At 37.7% G+C, this 23,937-nt stretch overlaps 1 protein-coding gene across 3 annotated transcripts in view; it reads left to right on the forward strand.

The window, feature by feature from the left end:
- The window catches only part of LOC126195294 (RAB6A-GEF complex partner protein 2), a 93,589-nt gene extending 79,824 nt beyond the window's left edge, over positions 1–13,765 (forward strand). For 2 of the 3 annotated variants that reach the window (XM_049933855.1, XM_049933863.1), the window contains exons 5-9: positions 4,229–4,341; positions 11,480–11,632; positions 11,762–11,939; positions 12,050–12,301; positions 13,557–13,764. In XM_049933855.1, coding sequence (XP_049789812.1) covers positions 4,229–4,341; positions 11,480–11,632; positions 11,762–11,939; positions 12,050–12,273 — 668 coding nt within the window. In that variant the 3' untranslated portion in view covers positions 12,274–12,301; positions 13,557–13,764. Of the gene's footprint in view, positions 1–4,228; positions 4,342–11,479; positions 11,633–11,761; positions 11,940–12,049; positions 12,302–13,556 lie in introns of all 3 variants that reach the window. The other variant, XM_049933846.1, reaches the window with a different exon arrangement.
- The last annotated feature ends 10,172 nt before the right edge of the window (positions 13,766–23,937 follow it).

The raw sequence follows: 23,937 nt of genomic DNA on the forward strand, positions 1-23,937 counted from the left end.
TTCATGCCCCTCGACTCTTATAACTGCCATCTGGTTTCTGTACAAATTGTAAATAGCCTTTCGCTCCCTGTATTTTACCCCTGCCACCTTCAGAATTTGAAAGAGAGTATTCCAGTTAACATTGTCAAAAGCTATCTCTAAGTCTACAAATGCTAGAAACGTGGTTTGCCTTTTCTTAATCTTTCTTCTAAGATAAGTCGTAAGGTTAGTATTGCCTCACGTGTTCCAACATTTCTACGGAATCCAAACTGATCTTCCCCGAGGTCCGCTTCTACCAGTTTTTCCATTCGTCTGTAAAGAATTCGCGTTAGTATTTTGCAGCTGTGACTTATTAAACTGATTGTTCGGTAATTTTCACATCTGTCAACACCTGCTTTCTTTGGTATTGGAATTATTATATTCTTCTTGAAGTCTGTGGGTATTTCGCCTGTCTCATACATCTTGCTCACCAGATGGTAGAGTTTTGTCATGACTGGCTCTCCCAAGGCCATCAGTAGTTCTAATGGAATGTTGTCTACTCCCGGGGCCTTGTTTCGACTCAGGTCTTTCAGTGCTCTGTCAAACTCTTCACGCAGTATCTTATCTCCTATTTCATCTTCATCTACATCCTCTTCCATTTCCATAATACTGTCCTCAAGTACATCGCCCTTGTATAAACCCTCTATATACTCCTTCCACCTTTCTGCCTTCCCTTCTTTGCTTAGAACTGGGTTGCCATCTGAGCTCTTGATATTCATACAAGTGGTTCTCTTCTCTCCAAAGGTCTCTTTAATTTTCCTGTAGGCAGTATCTATCTTACCCCTAGTGAGACAAGCCTCTACATCCTTACATTTGTCCTCTAGCCATCCCTGCTTAGCCATTTTGCACTTCCTGTCAATCTCATTTTTGAGACGTTTGTATTCCCTTTTGCCTGCTTCATTTACTGCATTTTTATATTTTCTCCTTTCATCAATTAAATTCAATATTTCTTCTGTTACCCAAGGATTTCTATTAGCCCTCGTCTTTTTACCTACTTGATCCTCTGCTGCCTTCACTACTTCATCCCTCAGAGCTACCCATTCTTCTTCTACTGTATTTCTTTCCCCCATTCCTGTCAATTGTTCCCTTATGCTCTCCCTGAAACTCTCTACAACCTCTGGTTCTTTCAGTTTATCCAGGTCCCATCTCCTTAAATTCCCACCTTTTTGCAGTTTCTTCAGTTTCAATCTGCAGTTCATAACCAATAGATTGTGGTCAGAATCCACATCTGCCCCTGGAAATGTCTTACAATTTAAAACCTGGTTCCTAAATCTCTGTCTTACCATTATATAATCTATCTGATACCTATTAGTATCTCCAGGATTCTTCCAGGTACGCAACCTTCTTTTATGATTCTTGAACCAAGTGTTAGTTATGATTAAGTTATGCTCTGTGCAAAATTCTACAAGGCGGCTTACTCTTTCATTTCTTCCCCCCAATCCATATTCACCTACTATGTTTCCTTCTCTCCCTTTTCCTACAGACGAATTCCAGTCACCCATGACTATTAAATTTTCGTCTCCCTTCACTACCTGCATAATTTCTTTTATCTCGTCATACATTTCATCAATTTCTTCATCATCTGCAGAGCTAGTTGGCATATAAACTTGTACTACTGTAGTAGGCATGGGCTTTGTGTCTATCTTGGCCACAATAATGCGTTCACTATGCTGTTTGTAGTAGCTAACCCGCACTCCTATTTTTTATTCATTATTAAACCTACTCCTGCATTACCCCTATTTGATTTTGTATTTATAACCCTGTAATCACCTGACCAAAAGTCTTGTTCCTCCTGCCACCGAACTTCACTAATTCCCACTATATCTAACTTTAACCTATCCATTTCCCTTTTTAAATTTTCTAACCTACCTGCGCTGGCCGTGGTGGCCATGCAGTTAAAGGCGCTACAGTCTGGAACCGCGCGACCGCTACGGTCGCAGGTTCGAATCCTGCCTCGGGCATGGATGTGTGTGATGTCCTTAGGTTAGTTAGGTTTAAGTAGTTCTAAGTTCTAGGGGACTGATGACCTTAGAAGTTAAGTCCCATAGTGCTCAGAGCCATAACCTACCTGCCCGATTAAGGGATCTGACATTCCACGCTCCGATCCGTAGAACGCCAGTTTTCTTTCTCCTGATAACGACGTCCTCTTGAGTAGTCCCCGCCCGGAGATCCGAATGGGGGACTATTTTACCTCTGGAATATTTTACCCAAGAGGACGCCATCATCATTTAATCATACAGTAAAGCTGCATGTCCTCGGGAAAAATTACAGCTGTAGTTTCCCCTTGCTTTCAGCCGTTTGCAGTACCAGCACAGCAAGGCCGTTTTGGTTAATGTTACAAGGCCAGATCAGTCAATCATCCAGACTGTTGCCCCTGCAACTACTGAAAAGGCTGCTACCCCTCTTCAGGAACCACATGTTTGTCTGGCCTCTCAACAGATACCCCTCCGTTGTGGTTGCACCTACGGTACGGCCATCTGTATCGCTGAGGCACGCAAGCCTCCCCACCAACGGCAAGGTCCATGGTTCATGGGGGAAGCATCATCACATAATGATGGTAAAAGATCTCAGTAGAAAGTTAATGCAAGGAATTTTATTGCCATCCCATTAAGGTGAGCAATGGCCTGAAAATAATGTGCTAAGTGTTTCATACACTAATTGAAATTCTGTGTAATATACATGGTGTTGTAGAACTAAAAGCTAAAGTGGAATCAGCACTTTGACAAGAACATCAATTCACCGGATTTTACACATGGAATAATTTATTACTCATTGTATTGTCCTGCTTATGTTGCATACGGTTGCTTCAAGAAGTGAGTTACACATCATTATGGCAGGCCAAGTAACCAAGTAACTGATTGGATGCTGCATTCACTTCAAAGTAGCACAAAGACATGACACTATTTTTTCAGCATAGTCACCGAGTCTGTGAATATTGGTTGGAACATTCTACCAGTTGATCAATTCCTCGACAATAAAAATCTGCTCATTGTTCATGAAGCCATTCAAGAAATGATGTGCGAATGTCCTCATCAATGGAAAATTTCTTTCCCCCAAATGTTGTTTCAACTTGCTGAAAAGGTGGAAATTGCAGGTGCAAGACCTGGACCTCTCAATCAGCATCACCCACGCTGTGCAGCTCTCATCAAATTGTTGGACCATATTACTATGGCTTGACGTGACATTGCATTTTATCCATATATGGAGACTGAGTGTGCAATTTTGATGCTTTGCCCCCAAGAAACATATGGTCCTGCCTACTTCAACTTGGGAGTGCTTTTCCATTTCAGTCACACTCTGTGATGCACATGTTATCCCTACCACTGTAGAACTGTGTCTGCAGGAAATTCTATACATGTACTCTCTTCTGACAACACACCACCCTTGTTCTCCAATGGTCGTAGCATGGGACAACATGTGTATCTTAATTTCTGAAGTACCTACATACTTTCATTACCTGTTGACTTTTGAAGTAACATTTTGAAATGGCAAAAATCAGTAAATTATTTATTCCTCAAAACTGACATCACACAGAGTTATTTTACAGGACTTGTACTTTTCACTTAGATTCCAATACATCAATTTTTAATGATATTTACAACTAATAGTAAAGTTCATGTGTTTATGTAAACTCTAATGTATACAACCTGCCATAAATTATTTTGTAAGAAGCTTGGTGGTTCAAAGCAGTGTTCTTTATTTCGGTGCATTTAACTTTTCATTTAGAAGAGGTGAATTTAACATTGGATTTAGAAGAGGAGGAAATTCTATTTTTATATATGCTTTGTGGTCTCATTGTGCACTTGTGACTTGGATAGTACAGGTTATTTGTGCTGAATATAGCAGCAGTAACTCTTCTCATTCTGTTCGTATGAAGAGACAAGTAATGTGAGGAATTTTATTAGAGTAAAATATCGTATTTTTAAATACATTTTATTGTTTTTGTTTGTGTTTTACTAAAGTCCTAGTCATTGTGAGATCTGTTATGTTTAATTCAAAGGCCAATTTAATTTTTAATTTATAGTAGTTAAAAGTCTACTGTGTAATGTAGTTTTAAGTAGCTAAACTCTCAGTTATTTTACTCACAACTGTAACACACCAATTTCCTCTCATTAATGTATTATGTACATAACCATTTAAAATTTTCATTCTACCTTAGAACATCTCTTAGAATGTATCCATAGTAATTTTGTTTATCTTTTCTAATGAGGTCTTCCTGAAAGTGGGGCTTGTGGTGATAGTGAGGATTTGAGTCCAAGTAACCCATTTTTAGAGACACAACGAAGAGATACACCTTTAACTCTTGCAATGCAAGTTCTCCAGGTAAAACTATTCATTTGGTGATTACTTTAAAGAGAGAATAAGTTCAAATTTTTTTTCTTACGGAAATACATGAAATGATGCAATAAATATGTGGGTTATTATGATTTGTACTATATAAAATCACTAAGTAAATATTTACCAAAGTGAAATATAACATTTATAAGGACCTATAAGAAGCTTCAATGATTTCAGACTTGTTCTGCTTTGAATAGGATGCCAGTTTTTGTGGGTGTGTTTGTCTTTGTGGATTTCATATTTTTATGGTGCATTCACTAATTTAAAAAAGAAAAAGTGCTATAAGGATCACGGGGTAACTGAATCACAATTTTACTGCATGAACTTAATGTTGTGTACTTTAAATTCTAGTGTTTCTTGTGTTTTATTCAAGATAATTGTTGAAGTAGTCTTATATTATAAAATGAAACTTCCTGGTTGAAATTTTTTATTTGAAAAGCTCTCTGAATGCCAGGGTTAAAAAAAATTATCTTCATTTGGTTTCAGTTACCTCAAGACTTTGGGGTAACTGGATCCAACGTCTGTACTCCAGATAAACTTTGTTAGTCTGATTTTGGGTATTTGTGCCTCTAGACAAGCAAGCTACACACAAAATTCACTCTTACTTCAATAGTTATGTTATAATCAATGCCAGAGCTTTTATGGTATAGACAGAAGAGTGTAGCAGTAAAACATTGAGGGGTTGTAAACATGATCACTGGGAACTTTATGTTGCTGGGCTATCCGGATCAGTTTACTTGAAATGGGTTGTGTATCCATCATAAATTAATAATGCTGCGGTCTATGAACATCTCTGAACTAGTTGAAAAATTGTGTAGTCTCCATCCAACGTTGTTAACTGCTGACATTGCAGTCTGTGTAGATATCTCTTGCCAATCAAGTTTTCCATCACATACTCTCCTTTAAACGCACATTGCATTGGTATTGTTTTATAATCAGCTGTCAAACACAATAAGACTAATGATTTCTTGCCGAGAAGAATTAGACTTACATTTGCTTGTGATGCCAACTGCTCCATCAAGCCAAGTGTTAGAAGAGCCATGAGAAAAAGAGATTTCATCACAGTTTGTCCTGGCTTTCCCCTTCAGATTTAGTTCTTTAGCAGTGGCAGTGGGTTGGCACAATCACAATGAGAATGTTCAATACTTTATAGAAAGTGAATGTCATTTGCTGAATGAAGAAATCCAATCTGATTTTTGATGTAACACTCCACAATCCAGTGCATCTGATGACAGGCCAAATCCGTTTTTCTGCATTGTTCAGGTTAAATTTACCGTTTCTTCTTCATAATGTGAGCCCTTTCGCTTGTGTCCCATTAACATAATGTTTTAATGCTTATGCAAGAATGTTGCAGAAAACTGCTGCACCACAGGTATACTTACTTCCATTTTGCACATCATCTAGTGTGAATAAGGGCAACCATCAGCTGTGCAATGAAATGGTGAAAATGGAAATTTGTTCAGACCAGAACTCAAACCAACATTTCTCATTTATCACAAGTGACATGTGGAACTTGGAGTCTGGTCATGAGTTGTGGTTAGATAGCCTAATGGTAAGGCGACAAGTGGAAAATCAGAGTTTGAGTCCCAGTCCAGTACAAATTTTCATTGTTGTCATTCCATTAGACAGCTAACGATTGTCCATATTCACAACTGTGAATACATTTCATCACATTAATCTTCCTAGACACAAAGAAAGCCTATGGCATTGTTTCAAAATCCAAAATCTGGGACTGCCTGGAGAGAAGAAATTTACCAAAGGCACTGATTGAGAAAGTGAAGATGCTGTGTTCAAGTAGGAAATGGAGTAAGTGAATGGTTTGAGACCAAACATGGGGTCCAGCAGGGTAGTGCTTTGTCTCCACTGCTCTTCACCATTGTGATGGATGATATGATGAAAAGGATAAAGAAGCAGTATGGGCCTGAATTGAAAACAGTGGTGTTCGCTGATGTTAATATGAGGTTGAGGAAATGGAAATGAAGGCCAAGAAAAACTTTATATATGGAAGAATAACTTTGAGTAGTTGGTCTCAAAGTCAGGGAATCAGGTACAGTAAGTAGTGTAGCCATGAAGGTAAGTAAACAAGGACGTTAGCACAGGTTACAGCTAGATGGAAGATCCTTGAAAAACTGCAGCATTTCATATATTTGGACAGTTTAATAGAATGTAAAAACTTAACTCAAAATGAAGCTCTAAATTGTACACACAAAGCTGCCCAGTTTCAAAATTAAGTATGGTGGCACCTTTGTGACAACCAGGTACCACACAAGGCAGTATCTTATTTATTCCCATTTTGACCTACTCACTGGAGACCTGCCATCTGACAGGGAGAGAATAACCAAATCCAAGCTGCTGAAAAGAAGTTTGTTAGAATTGTGCTGAGGTGAACAAAAAAAGGATAAGATAAGGAATGAAAGCAACAGAATGAGTGCAGGTGTAAAACTCAATGTACTGTGAAAACTCCACCAATCTAATTAACATGTAGTCATATGAAATGAAATGGTTGGAAGAAACCAGGATACCAAAAAAGTCTTGAAAAAGACTGTAAATAGGAAAAGATGGATCAGCATAGTTAAGAAGAGTGTTACCAGAAGTGGTCTCCATTAGGAAAGATCCCTGAGGAAGAGCTGTACAAAATAAATAAATTTGGAGTAACTGAACCCTTTACAGCCCAAGCATATGGCCATTTCACAAAGCTGTTTTTTTTTAGGGGGGGGGGTGTAACTGGGCCACCAATGTCAGAAGTAAAACACGTACGGAAGAATCAGAAACAGAGTCTCATGTGAAATCTAGACTGTTTACATTCTAGCTATGTCTGATAAATGATTAATTGTGTTGTTTTACAAAGATGAAACACAAAATTCAGTTTTGGCAACACTATGGCCCATTTACCTGTTAAGAATGATGAACAATAATTCTTGCTTCCTTATAAGTTTCATTTCAAATAGTTTTTATTATAAAAGTCATACTATTTTCCAATTCTTATTCATTTTTATATTGGTTGTTGGATAAAGTTAACTTATTGAAATATTTCATTTTCTATCTCTCTCCTATATTTGTCTTGCCAGGTTAAGTGCTTTACCTGATTTCTTGTTTTAACTAAGATGTTCACATTTCAAATTTCAGTTTTAGACTTATTTCACATGGCCAGCAGTCCTGAGTATTGTTTCTCAAAAGCTGGCTACGAATTGTGGAGGTTGGTCAAAGGTCTAAAAGGACGGGGCACATCCAGAAACTAAGTTTTCCGGTGTTGTTTCCTTTAATGTAGACATATTTAGCAGGGAAAATTGCACATGTGCAACAAACGTATGACATGACAATCAAATGCCGAGCAGACAGGTCCTGCCTGGTGCCAGTACTGCGGCAGCAGTGCCCCGAATTGACATCTCTTACTCATTCTCTCGCCATCTGCAAGATTCGATCAGTGATAAGGTTTCTTAATGCACAAAACATTGCACCCATCGAAATTCATCATCAGCTCTGTCAGGTCTATGAGCAGAACATCATGATGGCCCATAACTGGTGGGGCACTTTTCTGAAAGTCAACAAAGTGTCCATGATGAAGAGCGCATTGGGCAACTATCCCTCATCAGTGATCACATGGTTGAGCTGGGATGGCAGCATATCCTGGAAAACCATCTCTTCACAATTAGGAGCTCAGCAGCCATTTTCCACAGATATCGTGATCCTTGTTGCATGAAATTGTCACTAAGCACCTGCTGTTCAAGAAATTGTGTGCCAGGTGGGTGCCGAAAAATCTGACACCCGAACACAAAACAAAACACTTTGGAGCTTCTCACTTGACACCAGAAACTAAGCAGCAGTCAATGCACTGATGTCACAGTGGATCTCTGGTCAATATGAAATTCAAAGAGATTGTGTTGATGCAGAAAGTGATGTGCATGGTGTTCTGAAACAGGGGAGGGGGGGGGGGGGCTTCTGCTCATTGACTTTCTGTCCAGAGGTGAAAATGTGAACACCCCATTAGACCAATGAAGAGGTGAAGACGGCTGTCACGTGCTGGTTCCATTCACAAGAGGCAGACTTCTACAACACAGGAATACAAAAGTTGATCCCATGATATGACAGTTCTTTTGGTGACTATGTTGAAAAATAGCTCAAACATTGCTGTACCTGTTGCCAATAAATTTACTCACCTAACTTCATTGTCTTTGAATTTTTAAAAAAATAGGGAAACTTACTTTCTGGATGCACCTTGTGCATCCCAAAGGTGTTCTGTACAATTAAGGTCAGATGACATTGTGGAGGGTGAAGGAGCCACACACAAGCACTCTTATGTCATCAAGCCAAGCAGATACAATACTGGAGGGACTAGGTAGAGCCTTGTGTTGATGACTGAACTGGTTGCTTATGAATTGCTGCTGGCAGACAGACAGATGGTGAGAGACAATGGCTTGACATATGAAGGGCTTATTTCAATAGTGGTACAAGTCCATTATCTCCACTTTTCTGCCTATAATGCTTCTGACATTAATGATCCAAACAAACAGAAAGAAAGGTTCATCTCTAGCAAGAAGCCATATGCTTGAATATTTCTGGTATCTCAACTGCAGATTTTTCGGGCCCATTTAACTTTAGGACTCTGTATCTCAAAATGAACAAAAATGGACTTGGACCACTATTGAAATAAGCCCTTCATGTCAGAGACCTCATTTCATCTCTGTAAACATTACCAACATGAGAATACATCCATGACCTACCAGAAGAGTGCCCTGATGCCAAGAAAGCTGCATTGCCTCATGTGGTTTTCAGTGAACTGATACTCTGCCTTTGTGTGTTTTGATTCATCAGTTCATATGACATTCTTCCATGTTTTTAGTATTCATTTACTTACACTATTACCTAGGGTTTACACCATGGAGGGAGAGAGATGAGAAAACAGTTTGGAGAAGAGTTAATAACATCATCCATTACTGTGTAAAATCCACCTCCACACTTATCCATGCCTTACAGTCTTCAGTTACATGTTACTCCTGCACGTCATGTACCCATCTTCCAATCAGTCACCAATAAATGGGGTTATTATAACAATTTAAATGTCACTGCGGAAAAAAAAAGAAAATCATGCTGGGACTATGAAACTTGCCTTCTCAACATATTCACCCTTTAACGTGACACTTTTTCCCAAAAATGGATGACTTAGTCAAGACCTTGATTGTAGAACTACGCATTGTGGTTGTTCAGAAAAAATTTAACTTCAGAAATAACATCATCAATAATTCTGGAAATAACTGACACACAATAGGTTTCTTCATCTGCAGAAAGAGGAACAAGTTGCTGGGTCCCTGTCAGGTGAATATGGTGGCGAGTCAAAATTTGATAGCCCAAAAAAGTGGTGTGTGTGTGTGTGTGTGTGTGTGTGCGTGTGTGCACACGCATTATGTGCAGAATGAGCAAGTGCAATGTCATGGAGTAAAATCACCCCCTTGGACAGATTCTTGCAACATAGCGTCTTGATGGCCTCCAGTAACCTCATTAAAAAAATTCCAGTTTTATCCTGCTGTGATGGTTTGCCTACTTATAAGTGTAATCTGTCAGCATCACATCAAGGCAGTCCCAAAAAGCACTCAGCATCAGCTTGCCTGATGATGGTTGGATCTTCACCTTTGATCAGTAATACAATATGATCATTTCATTTTAGTGTTGGTGTCAGTTATACATCCAGTACTCAACAATGGTGATTGGCAGCTAAAGAACTCATCCAGATTGGTTAACACAGCTGCAATGTTTCCACTGCTGTCTCATTTCAGTGAGCTTTTTGAATGGGTGTGAGCAGTCGTGAAACCAAGTTTGCAAAGACATTTATCGTGTTAAAAATGTCGTGTAAAATGTTGACAAGTGATCCGTGACTGACTTTCACTCTCAATTGTTATACAACAGTATTCGAGGACCAGTCCTCCATTTCACAATCCCATCCTGGTTCTTCATAGAGAAATGGTTAGCCACTTGGTTCTTTGTTATTCAGACTTCTGTGACCACACTGGAAGCTTTCACAGCAGCTGAATGCTGTGTCATATTATAATGCGTATTTGGCATACACTTACAGTAGTTAAGCATGGCTTGTTACAGCGGTGTTCCCCTCAAATGTAGAAAACGATTTATTGTTCGAGACTTCACTTTATCAAGGGACTTAACCGCTTTGTTTTGGCTCCTTTAGGGGTGCATTTCGGTACTGTAGTGGGTGGAGGGGGGAGTAGTTCAGTGTGCACTGGAAGTGCAAGCAGATATGCACCTGCGGAACTTCAATTTTTTCAGCTGATAGTTGAAAGTGTCACTGTCCCTCATACAGATGTCTTTCACTGCAATCTGTTCTCTGACCTTTTTTGTGGTTTCCTGTCTTTCCTCATAATTTCTGACACGTGTCTCTCCAGTGCCTGAAAAATCCTACACTTTTAAAATAATTTTCATGTTTAAAGTCCATTTCTGATTGTCCTTGATCAAAACTGGCAAAAAAAAACCATTGGAAACTTAGTTTTGGAAACTGATATTATAGTTACAAATAATTTTATTCTCATTGCAATTGATTTTCAGGCTTTCCATATGAAGTTCTTCCTTTAGTAGTTGAAGTTTATATGCGCTAGGCCAAACAGTGTCATTAGCAAAATGAAGGTGCTGTGTAATTGTTCCATTGAAAAACATTCATTCTTCACTTTTTCTGTGTAAGGACTTGTAAATTTCATTTACAGACTCTAAGAATAATTTTGGTGATGTAGAAGCCTGACATCTCTTTCAATTCTGAATTTTCCACTGTGCTCATGAAATGTAATGGAAGCTATAGCATTTATGTGTATAAACCTCCTTTTCTCTCTCTCTCGTTTTATTATTAGTACAGATTTCTATTTCTTCCTAACTGAGCCCTGAGCTATTTTAAAATCTATCCCAGGGAAACTGACTGCTCCATTCTCGAATTTTGTTGATGACTCGCACACTGTTTGCAGTCGCATTTCCATGAATAAAACAACCTGTTTCATTGTTCTATTAAAATCCAATGTTTTTAATAATAGCAACACTGTTTTTGTTGAATCTGTATATGAATATAAATTACTAACTGAATATAAAATAGATAAAAATAATCCCTGCAATACAATTCACTGTCTTTCAGAATGTCACAGCAAGGAGAAGTCCAAATTTTTATAATATTACAAATGCAAAAGGAAAAGTGGTTAGATTCTGCTTGTTCAAGCAAGCTTACAAACTTGGCGAAGATATTGTTGGCACCTTTGATTTCACAGATTCAACTGTGCCATGTGTTCAGGTTTGTGGACTGATTTTTATTTAACTCTTAACCTGTAACGAGATGTTGGACAACATGTTGCTGAAAATGTTATAGAAAACAGTTAAAATTATTTTTCATCTTATTGTTGCTATTGTAGTCGTGTTTCAGTTTTCAGTGATGCTACAGAGTGAAGAAGAGATTGCTCCATCATGTAGACGAATGGTCAGATATGGTCCTGCTGTTGTATCATACAATAAATATCATGAAATGTGTTTGAGTTTGAAATGTTCACAAATGATTCTACCCATTCCACTACACATCACGCCCGCATTTTCCACTGAATTAGGTAAATATGAAATATGCCAGTTTAATTTGTGGTACTGTATATACTAAAATATTAATTATCATGTATGTCTTACTTTCAAATTATATTAACACAGGCCTATACTGTTTCAGTGTCACTTCGGTGGAGATTACACTTTGAGTTCGTGACATGCCCTTCCTGTGACAACAGTCTTGTCACTGGAAAGAATCTCACAGATCGTAATGTATGGCAGGGCCCTGCATCATTGGACATAGAGACAATGGTGTGGAACCTGCCAATCAAAATATATCCCACAACACCACTACAAGTATCTCAAGGACTTCAGGCACAAGCCAAGCACAGCATAATTATCTGAAGCAGACTTGTTTGCAGATTTATAAGAGGTTACAAAATTGTTGAGGCTTTCGTGGCCACTTGTTGACAAACTGCCTTAAAAAAAAAAAAAAAAAAAAAAAAAAAAAAAAAAAAAGCATGACTGTCAGCACAGAAAAGGGCATATTACTGTCAAATTCCTCTTAATTTCAGTAGGTTAAACAGTCTGAAAACAAATCATGAAACATATGGCAGGATCACATGAATAATAGAACAAGCTTATCTACACACCAATGTACACTACAGACATCATGGGCACAATATGATACTGAAGGAAAGTTTTGCATGAAGAGCAAAAAACTGGTTTTACTTTAGACACAACACACAATTACATCTTGTATCTGACAGCTAAACACAGAGTAAATATTCAGTTGCTAACATTATCTTGTATGTTCTTTAAACAAAGCATGACTGTCAGTTAAGAAAAGAATATATTACTGTCACATTCATTTTCATTTCCGTACATTAAACAGTTTAAAAAAACAAGTCATGAAATGTAGGACAGGATCAGTTTAATAAGAGAGCAAGCTTATCTACACACCAATGTACACTACAGATATCATAAACACAATATGATCCTGACGGAAAGCTATGCATGACGAGCAACAATTCATTATGAAACTGGGTTTTACTTTTAACACACAACATGTATATCTCGTATTTGACAGTTAAACACAGGGTAAATATTCAGTTCCTAACACTACCTTGTATGTTCTTAAAAAGGGAAGAAAAAAAAAAAAAGGAAAAAAGAAAGAGCATATTACAGTAGCATTTCTTTTCATTTCGGTATGTAAATGATCTAAAAACAAATCATCAAACTTAAAGACAGGATCACTGAGTAAAAGAACAAGTGTATCTACACATCAATGTACACTACAGACATCATGGACACAGTATGATACTGAAGGAAAGTTTTGCATGAAGAGCAAAAAACTGGTTTTACTTTAGACAACACACAATTACATCTTGTATCTGAAAGCTAAATACAGAATAAATCTTCCGTTGCTGACATTACAAGATGGTATAATTATTCTGGTATTCTGACAAATTTGACATTTCCTGATAACGTAACGTTAACAGGACTGTTTGGGTTTCCAACTTTTGCTATGGCCCTAGACATTTATGCCCAGCTTACACATAAACTCAGTCTTCTCATGAGTACATCACTTTTCCTTACTATAGTCATAACCATGTTTGCTTTTTCTTTATGATGAACGTCGGCCGAAGAACCCGAGACAGAAGCCAATAGGCAGTTTGTTATAAGAGGTTGTTGTTTCACAAGGTACTTTGTTTAGTAAAACACTGGTAAAGTGAATTTTGCAGTGTTGCATATGTTGTTCTAGCCTCCTGCATATAACTTAAAATTTTTACTGGTTGTGGGGGGGCGACATAATCAAAATTTTAAAGAATGTTCATTACATATATTCTCAAATGTGGATGTCCTGTTTGTTTTTATGCTTTGTTAATTAAATAAATAAAAAAATCTTTGTAGAACACAACACGCATTTGATGCTTTGTCATGTGAGACTGGTAATCTACATGTTGAAGATTTCAGATAGCATTCCATCCTTTGCCGTAAGATGACTTTCTACGATTTAAATATACTGTATATTCTTTGCTTATGGAGCTTCTGTTCTTCACTAAGAATAGTCTTGCAAATCTGGTCAACTTAAGTGCTCAACCAAATGCATCTGTATACAAAATAGTCGTATGACACAGTTGGCTGAGGCCCGGAAGGGCGGATTCAGCCAGCCACGTAATTGGAAAGCTATTTCATTCTCTTTTGACACAATGGTACTTTTCCTTTGGAAAGAGTGTGTGTGTGTGTGTGTGTGTGTGTGTGTGTGTGTGTGTGTGTGTGTGTGTGGAGGGGGGGGGGGGGGGGAGACAAGGTGCAGTTGTATTCTCAGTGGATACCTATGGCTTGCAGAAAAATAAACCATTGTTAACATCCATAAACAATTGTGTGCAGTGTATGGTAATTGATGCAGTTGAAAGTACTGTTGGGTGATAAGTAAAGAGAGTGGAAGCATCAGGAAGTGCAGAAAATTGAGTTCCACTATCAGCCAGAATACTGCTCTCAGTGTGGTGAGTTGTGAAGGTGCTAATGGAAAACTGTCAGTCAGCATTGAAAGTCTGTGCAGTATTTGGCACTCTTTGATATTTGAAGGTGTGCTTAACATGAGTTCCATGAATACTCACAACAGACCATCAGATCCAAAGAAAAGCCATTTTGTAGCTGTTGGAGCAGTTTGAAACGAAGGAAGAGATATTTCTGCCACAGACAATTACAGTTGATAAAATCTGGAGGCATCACTTTGAGCTAGAAACAAAAAATTGGTCACCAGAGTGGCACACCAGAAAAGAATTAAAGGCATCTCCCTCTACAGCAAAGTCATGATGACATGTTGCCAAAAGAGACAACCATTAATTCAGAGGCATATGTGAAGACTGTAAAGAAGCTCAAGAACCATTTCTGATATGGATGGTCTAAAAATAATGCAACAGATATCTTGTTCCGACTTGGCGTCCTGGACCCTCCGTCTATTTGGACCACCCTAAGGATTCACTACCTTTGTAATTCATGCAGTGAAAACATGTCTACGACCACAGACCAAGAACTTTTAACAACAGGGAATACATACTCTTGCACAGCACACAAAACCATAGAACATGATGAAAATGATAGAAATATAGTATATGTAAAAGAAATGTTGACTGATACGATTACCAAATTATAACTCGGAGTAATTGTGTTCCGAGATATTAATTGTTGAACAACACTCATAAATCATTCTACAGCTCTCATTATATTTCATCAGAACAGTGGCAAGATGATTGTATATCATGAAAGTATTCTCAGCTGCCCTAGATGAATATTTCAGAGCCTTTAGCTGCCTGAAGCAATTTAGGGAATACATGGAGTAACTAAATGTGTATAGTTGGATGGGAATTTAAACTTCTGTCCTCTCGAATGCAAGTCCATTCCATTACCAGAGTGTTACCTAACTCAGTAATAATGTATGTCAAGTATCAACTTGGGCATATGGAATTGTTTTGTTTGTACCGCTTCTTAAGGTACTTGTGTTATATGATTTTTCATTGAAACAGAGAAAACAGAATATTACACATAATAAATTCTTTGTTTTGGGTGGTGACAGTTTATAGTGAGTCTGCTCCTTCATTTTCAACTAATAAACGTGGAGTAGGTTGGGCCTTGGGCTTACTTCTCTTGAAGGTGATCCATATGTAGGACATCGGAAAATTGCTTTTGCTAATGAATACAAACCATACAGTGCACAATCTGGCATTAGGTGACCAGTAATTAAATATCTATGAGATAAAGTTATAGCAATTACAGTCCTGGGTCGCAAAAATTAAGTCTTTTTACCTACTTTTGGCACTTCTACAAGTGCCTTCATCAGAAATTAAACTATCAAATTGGCCTATAATATAAGTGCAAAACTATGGGAAATTTTTTTATATAAAAGTGTAAGTACTGACTGACAGTACAAGAAAGAAACAGCACTTACATGTCACATATAAAGTAAATATCAAGCGATAAAGCTTTCGTTCTTGAACTGTTAGTCAGTACTTACAATTCTATATATATAAAAAAATTTCAATAGTTCTGTACTTATGTTATAGGCCAATTTGATTGTTTAATTTCTGATGAAGGCACTCATAGAAGACTTAATTATTACAACCAAGGGCTTTAATTGCTTTAACCTTAATTTGTGAATGGTTGCTGACCACGCAGCCATATTTAAAACTTTATGTGTGATATAGTTGATGACATATCAGAAAAATAACCATGGAACATTTTTCAACCAAACAAACTGCAATAGTTTTTGTGCAAAATGGGTGCCACATTTGTTGAATGCAGACTGAAAGCTAGGTAAAAAGAAACCAATTTATTTTCTGCTTAATATTTATTAGTCTAGATGACTAGAGGATCCATCTCATCTGTTCATATCACCAAATGAAAACAGCAAGGGATGGGGGGCAGTAAATAATATTTCACCTTCAAAAACTTATTCTAGTGTTTTCTTGAGCACAATAATTTCTGAATGCTATACAAGTCTTTTGAACCAAATGGATGAAAAATAAATGATAGGTGAACTGCAAACAATAATTATGTGTTTCATCAGGATAATGTGCTTGCCCATGCGCTGGCAACATGAAAATGAAGTTTGTTGGAACATTCATCCCAATCATCAGGTCTGGTGACCTGATTTCCATCTAATCCCACATATAAAGAAATTCATGGCTGGAAAACAATTTGAATCTAAAGAAGAAATTGTGGCAACCACAAATGGATAATTTGCAGGCTTCCCAGGAGAAGCATTTACTCTCTGCAAAATGCTAAACAGTCAGTGGACCAACAAATGGAGTACAGAAAACAATCAGGGCATTCTTGGCTCTTGAAATGGGGCAGTACATTTTCCTCTTGCCCTCATGTCTACTGACTGAACAGTTTGTTCATTGTTACAGTTATGCAGGGAGCTGTGCATTGGGTTCAGTAAATCTGGTATAAGGCATGGCAGATTCTTTAGTGCACCTGGTTTGGATTGCTGAGGATATGCCACCAACATTATTATAACAACAAGCGGTCCATAGAACGGGTCAGGTCTTTCACCAGAGTCTTTCAAAGGAATGAGGCAAAGGAATGAGCTTTTGCATCAATAAGAATTAGCTGTTATTACAATTGGGTAAGGGGTGAAAATTACTTTGATCAGGATATTTATCATTTCAGAGAGTGCAGAAAGGTAGTCTAAACTGATCAATCATCTGTCACAAGGATTTTGCAAGAGAAGTGAAAATAATATCAATGGAATACCATGAGATTGTTTCCACTTCTGAAGAAGTACCATTCATTTTTTATGTATTTATTTATTTGCTGCTTTATATATTACATTTTTACAACAGTTAAATACTTTTTTATGTTTACCAAACTCAGTAGGCAGTAACATAATTAACACAATCTTATGCAGAGATTCATTATTCTGTATGGCTTTAATCTGGTGCCAGTAATAGCTGACTTTAGCGACAGGGAAAATTTCACAAAAACAAAATGTGAAATCAGCAATTTGTAGCAAAATAAGACTAAATATCGATTTTTTATGAAATGTTATAAACTGGAGGACAGCAGTTTATTAATATTCATAACTCATAGCTGTTGAATGTTGAAATTGGATTTTGATTTCTTTTTTCCTGAAGTCTGAAGTATATGTATAATCTTAAAATGCCAGTTCATTTCCTGTATAACAAACTATTATGTGATGTGAACCTACTTCCATGGAACACCAAAAATAATTATAAAAATGAAAAGCATAAAATGCGGCACTTTATTTTTGCAAACACATAAATAAACATGGCATCTACTCTGTTTTGCTTCTATCAGTGAATCACAGCACAGGACATGCAAACATCGCAGCTGTCACATACAACAGAATGGAGGAACTTAAAAATTGTACTTCAGTCCAAGTTGACCTCAACGTAGTGGCTGATGGGAGTAATTTTAAATAGGAAATGCCCCATCAGTCACCGCACCAAGTGTTGAGAAGAGGAATACTTGGTGATAACACCAGGAAACAGCTAAAAGACATGATGGGACAAATACTTCAAGGAAAAGAACTAAAATGCATTGGACTGCATCTTCCAAGTAGGATAGCAACTTTTGTCTTCATAGAACTGTGCAAGTCTTGTGTTCACAGTCCTAGGTTCGTGTCTGTCACGGGATAATAATGATGAACTCTATTACTGCCAACATGGCAAGGGGTCATTTAGGGTAACTCGAATGGCTGGTTGCAGCCATTTAGATATTCTAAACAGGTACAAACTCCTTCTTAATTTAGCGAAAAAAGCAACTTTCCACACCAGCAACAAATGTGGAAGTTGGAAAAAACCTTTGGTTGTGCTGAAGGCAAATTTAGATTATAGGCAGCTGTTTCCACTTGGTATTGAAGTGCTGAAATATTGGCAACATAATGTTTAAGAAGAGAACTTTCATGTTATGACAATACTTTCTTCTTAAGAAATTCTCAATGGTGTGTGATTTCAGAGTTTTTCCTCCTTTAACTGATTAGATTTACTGTAAATTTGCAGTGATTTCAATAAATGTGTTCTGTAATGTCAATAAATACAATGTAATAGATAGGTGTAATTGGGTAGATAAAAAATCTACTCACCAAGCACATAAATGTAATTGATAGGTGTATCTTCATTTTCAACATGATACTGAAAAATAATTAAGTAAGACACAAATAAGGAACTTATGATTCTTCAAAAAAAAGCAGCAAAATTAATACAACTGAGGGAAAAGAATGCAAATAATTACTTCAAAATTGACCATAAAATAAAACAATTTTTTCCTGTCCCTGCCGATTATAAATTACATCACAGTGAGCACAGTGCCCACACTATATTGTGGCCACCACCCACAGTGCAAACATTAATGTGAGGAGAGAGGAGTGGAGCAGGCAAACAAGCCCTGCCTCCCTCTCACAGGCCTGGTAGCATAAGTCTGTGTTCTGTGCTCCTTCTAAAGCAGGACTGGCATAATGGTCACAGAGATTGCCGATCCTCTAGGGAGTTGTAAGGGTGGTACTCAAGCCCTGTCATGGACCATGATTAGTTTCTTAATTCACTGCAGAATAAGAAAAAACAGTGAGCAGCGCACAGCACAAAGCAAAATACAATAAGCATTCACTGATGACTACAGTGCAATCATTTGCTAGTGTTAGCAGCATCGTAAATGTAGTAGTTTAGGTGCAAAAATTACTTGGTATCCTTAGTAACCATAGATCACACCACCTCCTACCTAAAACTGCCAAGATAAAGTGTTGGTGTAATAGTGTGTACTAGATATCTGTTGATATTGTAACATGATGTTACACTCTGTACTACATTCACCTGTTTGAGTTTGTTTGGAGCACATTAGTGGACAGCAGGAGACTGGCTGGTTTCATCATCACGAGCTGGTTTTATCACCATGATGCTTACCACTTAGACCAGGGGTCAATCAAAGTTTTTTGTAAAGGCCCAAATATTATTTATTTTATACTCAGCAGGCCATGATAGAGTTTGTTGAGGTAGATTTACTAAACACGGGAAAAACAAGTTTTCACAAATATATTGATAAAAATATAGCACAGTAAAAACACTCAGTAGACACAATTGTTGTTTGAAACACAATTTTACTAGTGTGGCTAATGAAATTGTTTTAAAGATAACATTTCAACAAATTGGGGATTAAAGCTAATGCTCCCTACCTTCAAAATTGACTGCAAATGTTCATCTGTTAAAGCTAACCTATAATAAGATTTTATATTTTGCATTTTTGAAAATGTATTTTTACACAAATAGGTACCAAATACACACATCAAACCCCAGGCGCATAAGTTTTGTGGATATTCTGCAGTGCCTTGACCGACCCTGGGTTAATAGTGCTGTGAGCTGTGTGGACACTCAGTTGAGCAGGCTGCTGCTGACTGAAATTAAATCTCATATGGGTGCAGTGCCTGTTGCGACAGTTGGAAGATGGAGGTATACTAGACATCGCCTACACCTGAATAGGAGAGAGAAAGATAGTTTGGCTGAGCTTCTTGCAGATAACACGGGTGGCAACCTTCTCACATAGCAAGATTCCTGTGCTTGCTGGTGTCAGAGAGGTGCCTTTTTTAGGTTAAAATCAGAATTCAGGCATCTTGTTTTGAAAGAGGAAATAATAGAGAAGTCTCTCAGATTGCTTAAGAATGCACAGAAAAGTAAGGTTAACTTATTTCATCAAAATATTAGAGAACTGAGTAATAAGGGGAAGAGCTTCTGGTCTGTTTCAAAAATTTAGAGAGCTCTGAGAAGACTGACATCCTGAACCAGTCTGAGCACCACATTACCTCAGAACTGTGTGCTTGTGAATTAATATTGAAAAGTTGTTCACTTTTAATTTTAACTATTTATGGACCCCCACTGGGAAATTTTGAACTGTTTACAAAGAATCTAGATTCCTGAATGTTCCATTTGTCAGGCAGCAGCAAGCAGTCAATATTCTGTGGTGGTCTAAGTGTAGATTTTCTAAAGGATTCTGATAGGAAAAATAGCATGGAAAAGTGAGGATTCTACCGTTTGATCTCTGTAATTAACTCTCCAACATGGGTGTATAAAGACAGTAGGACCTTAATTGATAAATCTCTTTGGTGGGGCTCAAAGCAAGAAGAAAACTGCTTACCCAATAACAAATGCTGTCTCTGACCATGATGGTCAATTAGTTAGGATATATAACGTAGTGCTTTACATTATGGATTCTCCTCAGTGGAAATCAGTTGGAATAATTAAAGACAAATGTTTTTTAAGAATAATTTACAGGAGATGACCTGGGATGAAATTTATAATGAACCAAATGCTAATACAAAATTTAATCTATTTCACGATAAATTCATATCATAATTTGAAAAATCTTTCCAAATAAGCTAATCAGAAAGGACACTAAACAACCATGTAAAAAAACCATGGATCACTAGAGAGATTAAAGTATCTTGTGAAAGGAAAAGAGAGATGCGTCTTTTGACAAGAACAAGTAGGGATCCCATAGTAGTTGCTCACTTTAAAAAAAAAAAAAAAACTGCTCAGAATTACTAAGAAAGATTATTTAAAAAAAATCAAAGAATATGCACACAATGTCAGAAAGCAGTAATTCCAACAACAGATTTAAGGCTATATGGAATATAGTGGAATGAGAGACAGCACAACCAGCCACAGAACAAGGTAACATCACTCATGAACTGCATGGAAGGACTATAAATGAGTCACAGGTAGCAAATGTGTTTAATAATCATTCCTTCAAAATAGTAGAAAGCATAAAGACAAACATTTCATGATAAAAATCACAGCGGTATGTTGAAAAGGTAACTCATAAAATTCAATTATATGACTGCATCGCCAACTTCTCCTTCTAAAATTAAGAACATTATACATTCTCTGAAAAATTAATCGTGTTTCCATGAGAGTACTAAATATTTATTCCCCTATAATAAGCCTAGTCTTATCCAAAATATATAATGCACCATAAACTCAAGGCATTTTTTCAGAGAGATTGAAATATACCATTGTTAAACCCCTCTTTAAGAAAGATAAGAGGGATGTCAATCACTACCAACCTGTTTCAGTGCTGACATCATTTTCCGAAACAGCCTTGCCACAGTGGATACACCGTTTCCCATCAGATTACAAGTTAAGCGCTGTCAGCAGTGGCCGGCACTTGGATGGGTGACCATCTGGGCCGCCATGTGCTGTTGCCATTTTTCGGGGTGCACTCAGCCTTGTGATACCAATTGAGGAGCTACTCACCTGAATAGTAGTGGCTCCAACCAAAGAAAACCATCATAACAACCAGGAGAGCGGTGTGCTGACCACACGCCCCTCCTATCCCCATCCTCAGCTGATGATGACACGGCAGTCGGATGGTCCCTATGGGCCACTTGTGGCCTGAAGACGGAGAGCTTTTCAGCAACAATAATATTCTCAGCAAGACATCCTTTGGGTTTCAGGTTGCTCTATTGAGAATGCCATTTACATGTTCACTCACCAGATTTTATGAGCATTAAATAATAAAATAATGCCGGTTGGTATTTTCTGTGACCTAGCTAAGGCAGTTGACTATGTGAATCACTGTACTCTCCTAGATAAATGGATGTTTTATGGAATTAATGATATAGAAAACCAACAGACAATGTATCTAGTCAAAAGAATGCAAAAAGTTGTACTTATTAATTCAACCAATATATATTCTGGGGACATAGTTCTCACTGGGGAGAAATCATGTAGGCTCTCAAATATGTAAACAATATTTCATCTAATATACAACAAGCAGAAATAATTCTTTTTGCAGGTTTACTGAATGATTAAATGATGATGGCGTCCTCTTGGGTAAAATATTCCGGAGGTAAAATAGTCCCCCATTCGGATCTCCGGGCGGGGACTACTCAAGAGGATGTCGTTATCAGGAGAAAGAAAGCTGGCATTCTACGGATCAGAGCGTGGAATGTCAGATCCCTTAATCGGGCAGGTAGGTTAGAAAATTTAAAAAGGGAAATGGATAGGTTAAAGTTAGATATAGTGGGAATTAGTGAAGTTCGGTGGCAGGAGGAACAAGACTTTTGGTCAGGTGAATACAGGGTTATAAATACAAAATCAAATAGGGGTAATGCAGGAGTATGTTTAATATTGAATAAAAAAATAGGAGTGCGGGTTAGCTACTACAAACAGCATAGTGAACGCATTATTGTGGCCAAGATAGACACAAAGCCCATGCCTACTACAGTAGTACAAGTTTATATGCCAACTAGCTCTGCAGATGATGAAGAAATTGATGAAATGTATGACGAGATAAAAGAAATTATTCAGGTAGTGAAGGGAGACGAAAATTTAATAGTCATGGGTGACTGGAATTCGTCGGTAGGAAAAGGGAGAGAAGGAAACATAGTAGGTGAATATGGATTGGGGGGAAGAAATGAAAAAGGAAGCCGCCTTGTAGAATTTTGCGCAGAGCATGACTTAATCATAGCTAACACTTGGTTCAAGAATCATAAAAGAAGGTTGTATACCTGGAAGAATCCTGGAGATACTAATAGGTATCAGATAGAGTATATAATGGTAAGACAGAGATTTAGGAACCAGGTTTTAAATTGTAAGACATTTCCAGGGACAGATGTGGACTCGGACCACAATCTATTGGTTATGAACTGCAGATTGAAACTGAAGAAATTGCAAAAAGGTGGGAATTTAAGGAGATGGGACCTGGATAAACTGAAAGAACCAGAGGTTGTAGAGAGTTTCAGGGAGAGCATAAGGGAACAATTGACAGGAATGGGGGAAAGAAATACAGTAGAAGAAGAATGGGTAGCTTTGAGGGATGAAGTAGTGAAGGCAGCAGACGATCAACTAGGTAAAAAGACGAGGGCTAATAGAAATCCTTGGGTAACAGAAGAAATATTGAATTTAATTGATGAAAGGAGAAAATATAAAAATGCAGTAAATGAAGCAGGCAAAAAGGAATACAAACGTCTCAAAAATGAGATTGACAGGAAGTGCAAAATGGCTAAGCAGGGATGGCTAGAGGACAAATGTAAGGATGTAGAGGCTTGTCTCACTAGGGGTAAGATAGATACTGCCTACAGGAAAATTAAAGAGACCTTTGGAGAGAAGAGAACCACTTGTATGAATATCAAGAGCTCAGATGGCAACCCAGTTCTAAGCAAAGAAGGGAAGGCAGAAAGGTGGAAGGAGTATATAGAGGGTTTATACAAGGGCGATGTACTTGAGGACAATATTATGGAAAGGGAAGAGGATGTAGATGAAGACGAAATAGGAGATAAGATACTGCGTGAAGAGTTTGACAGAGCACTGAAAGACCTGAGTCGAAACAAGGCCCCGGGAGTAGACAACATTCCATTAGAACTACTGATGGCCTTGGGAGAGCCAGTCATGACAAAACTCTACCATCTGGTGAGCAAGATGTATGAGACAGGCGAAATACCCACAGACTTCAAGAAAAATATAATAATTCCAATACCAAAGAAAGCAGGTGTTGACAGATGTGAAAATTACCGAACTATCAGTTTAATAAGTCACAGCTGCAAAATACTAA

Source organism: Schistocerca nitens, chromosome 1, assembly GCF_023898315.1.
Source record: "Schistocerca nitens isolate TAMUIC-IGC-003100 chromosome 1, iqSchNite1.1, whole genome shotgun sequence".
Taxonomy (NCBI): domain Eukaryota; kingdom Metazoa; phylum Arthropoda; class Insecta; order Orthoptera; family Acrididae; genus Schistocerca; species Schistocerca nitens.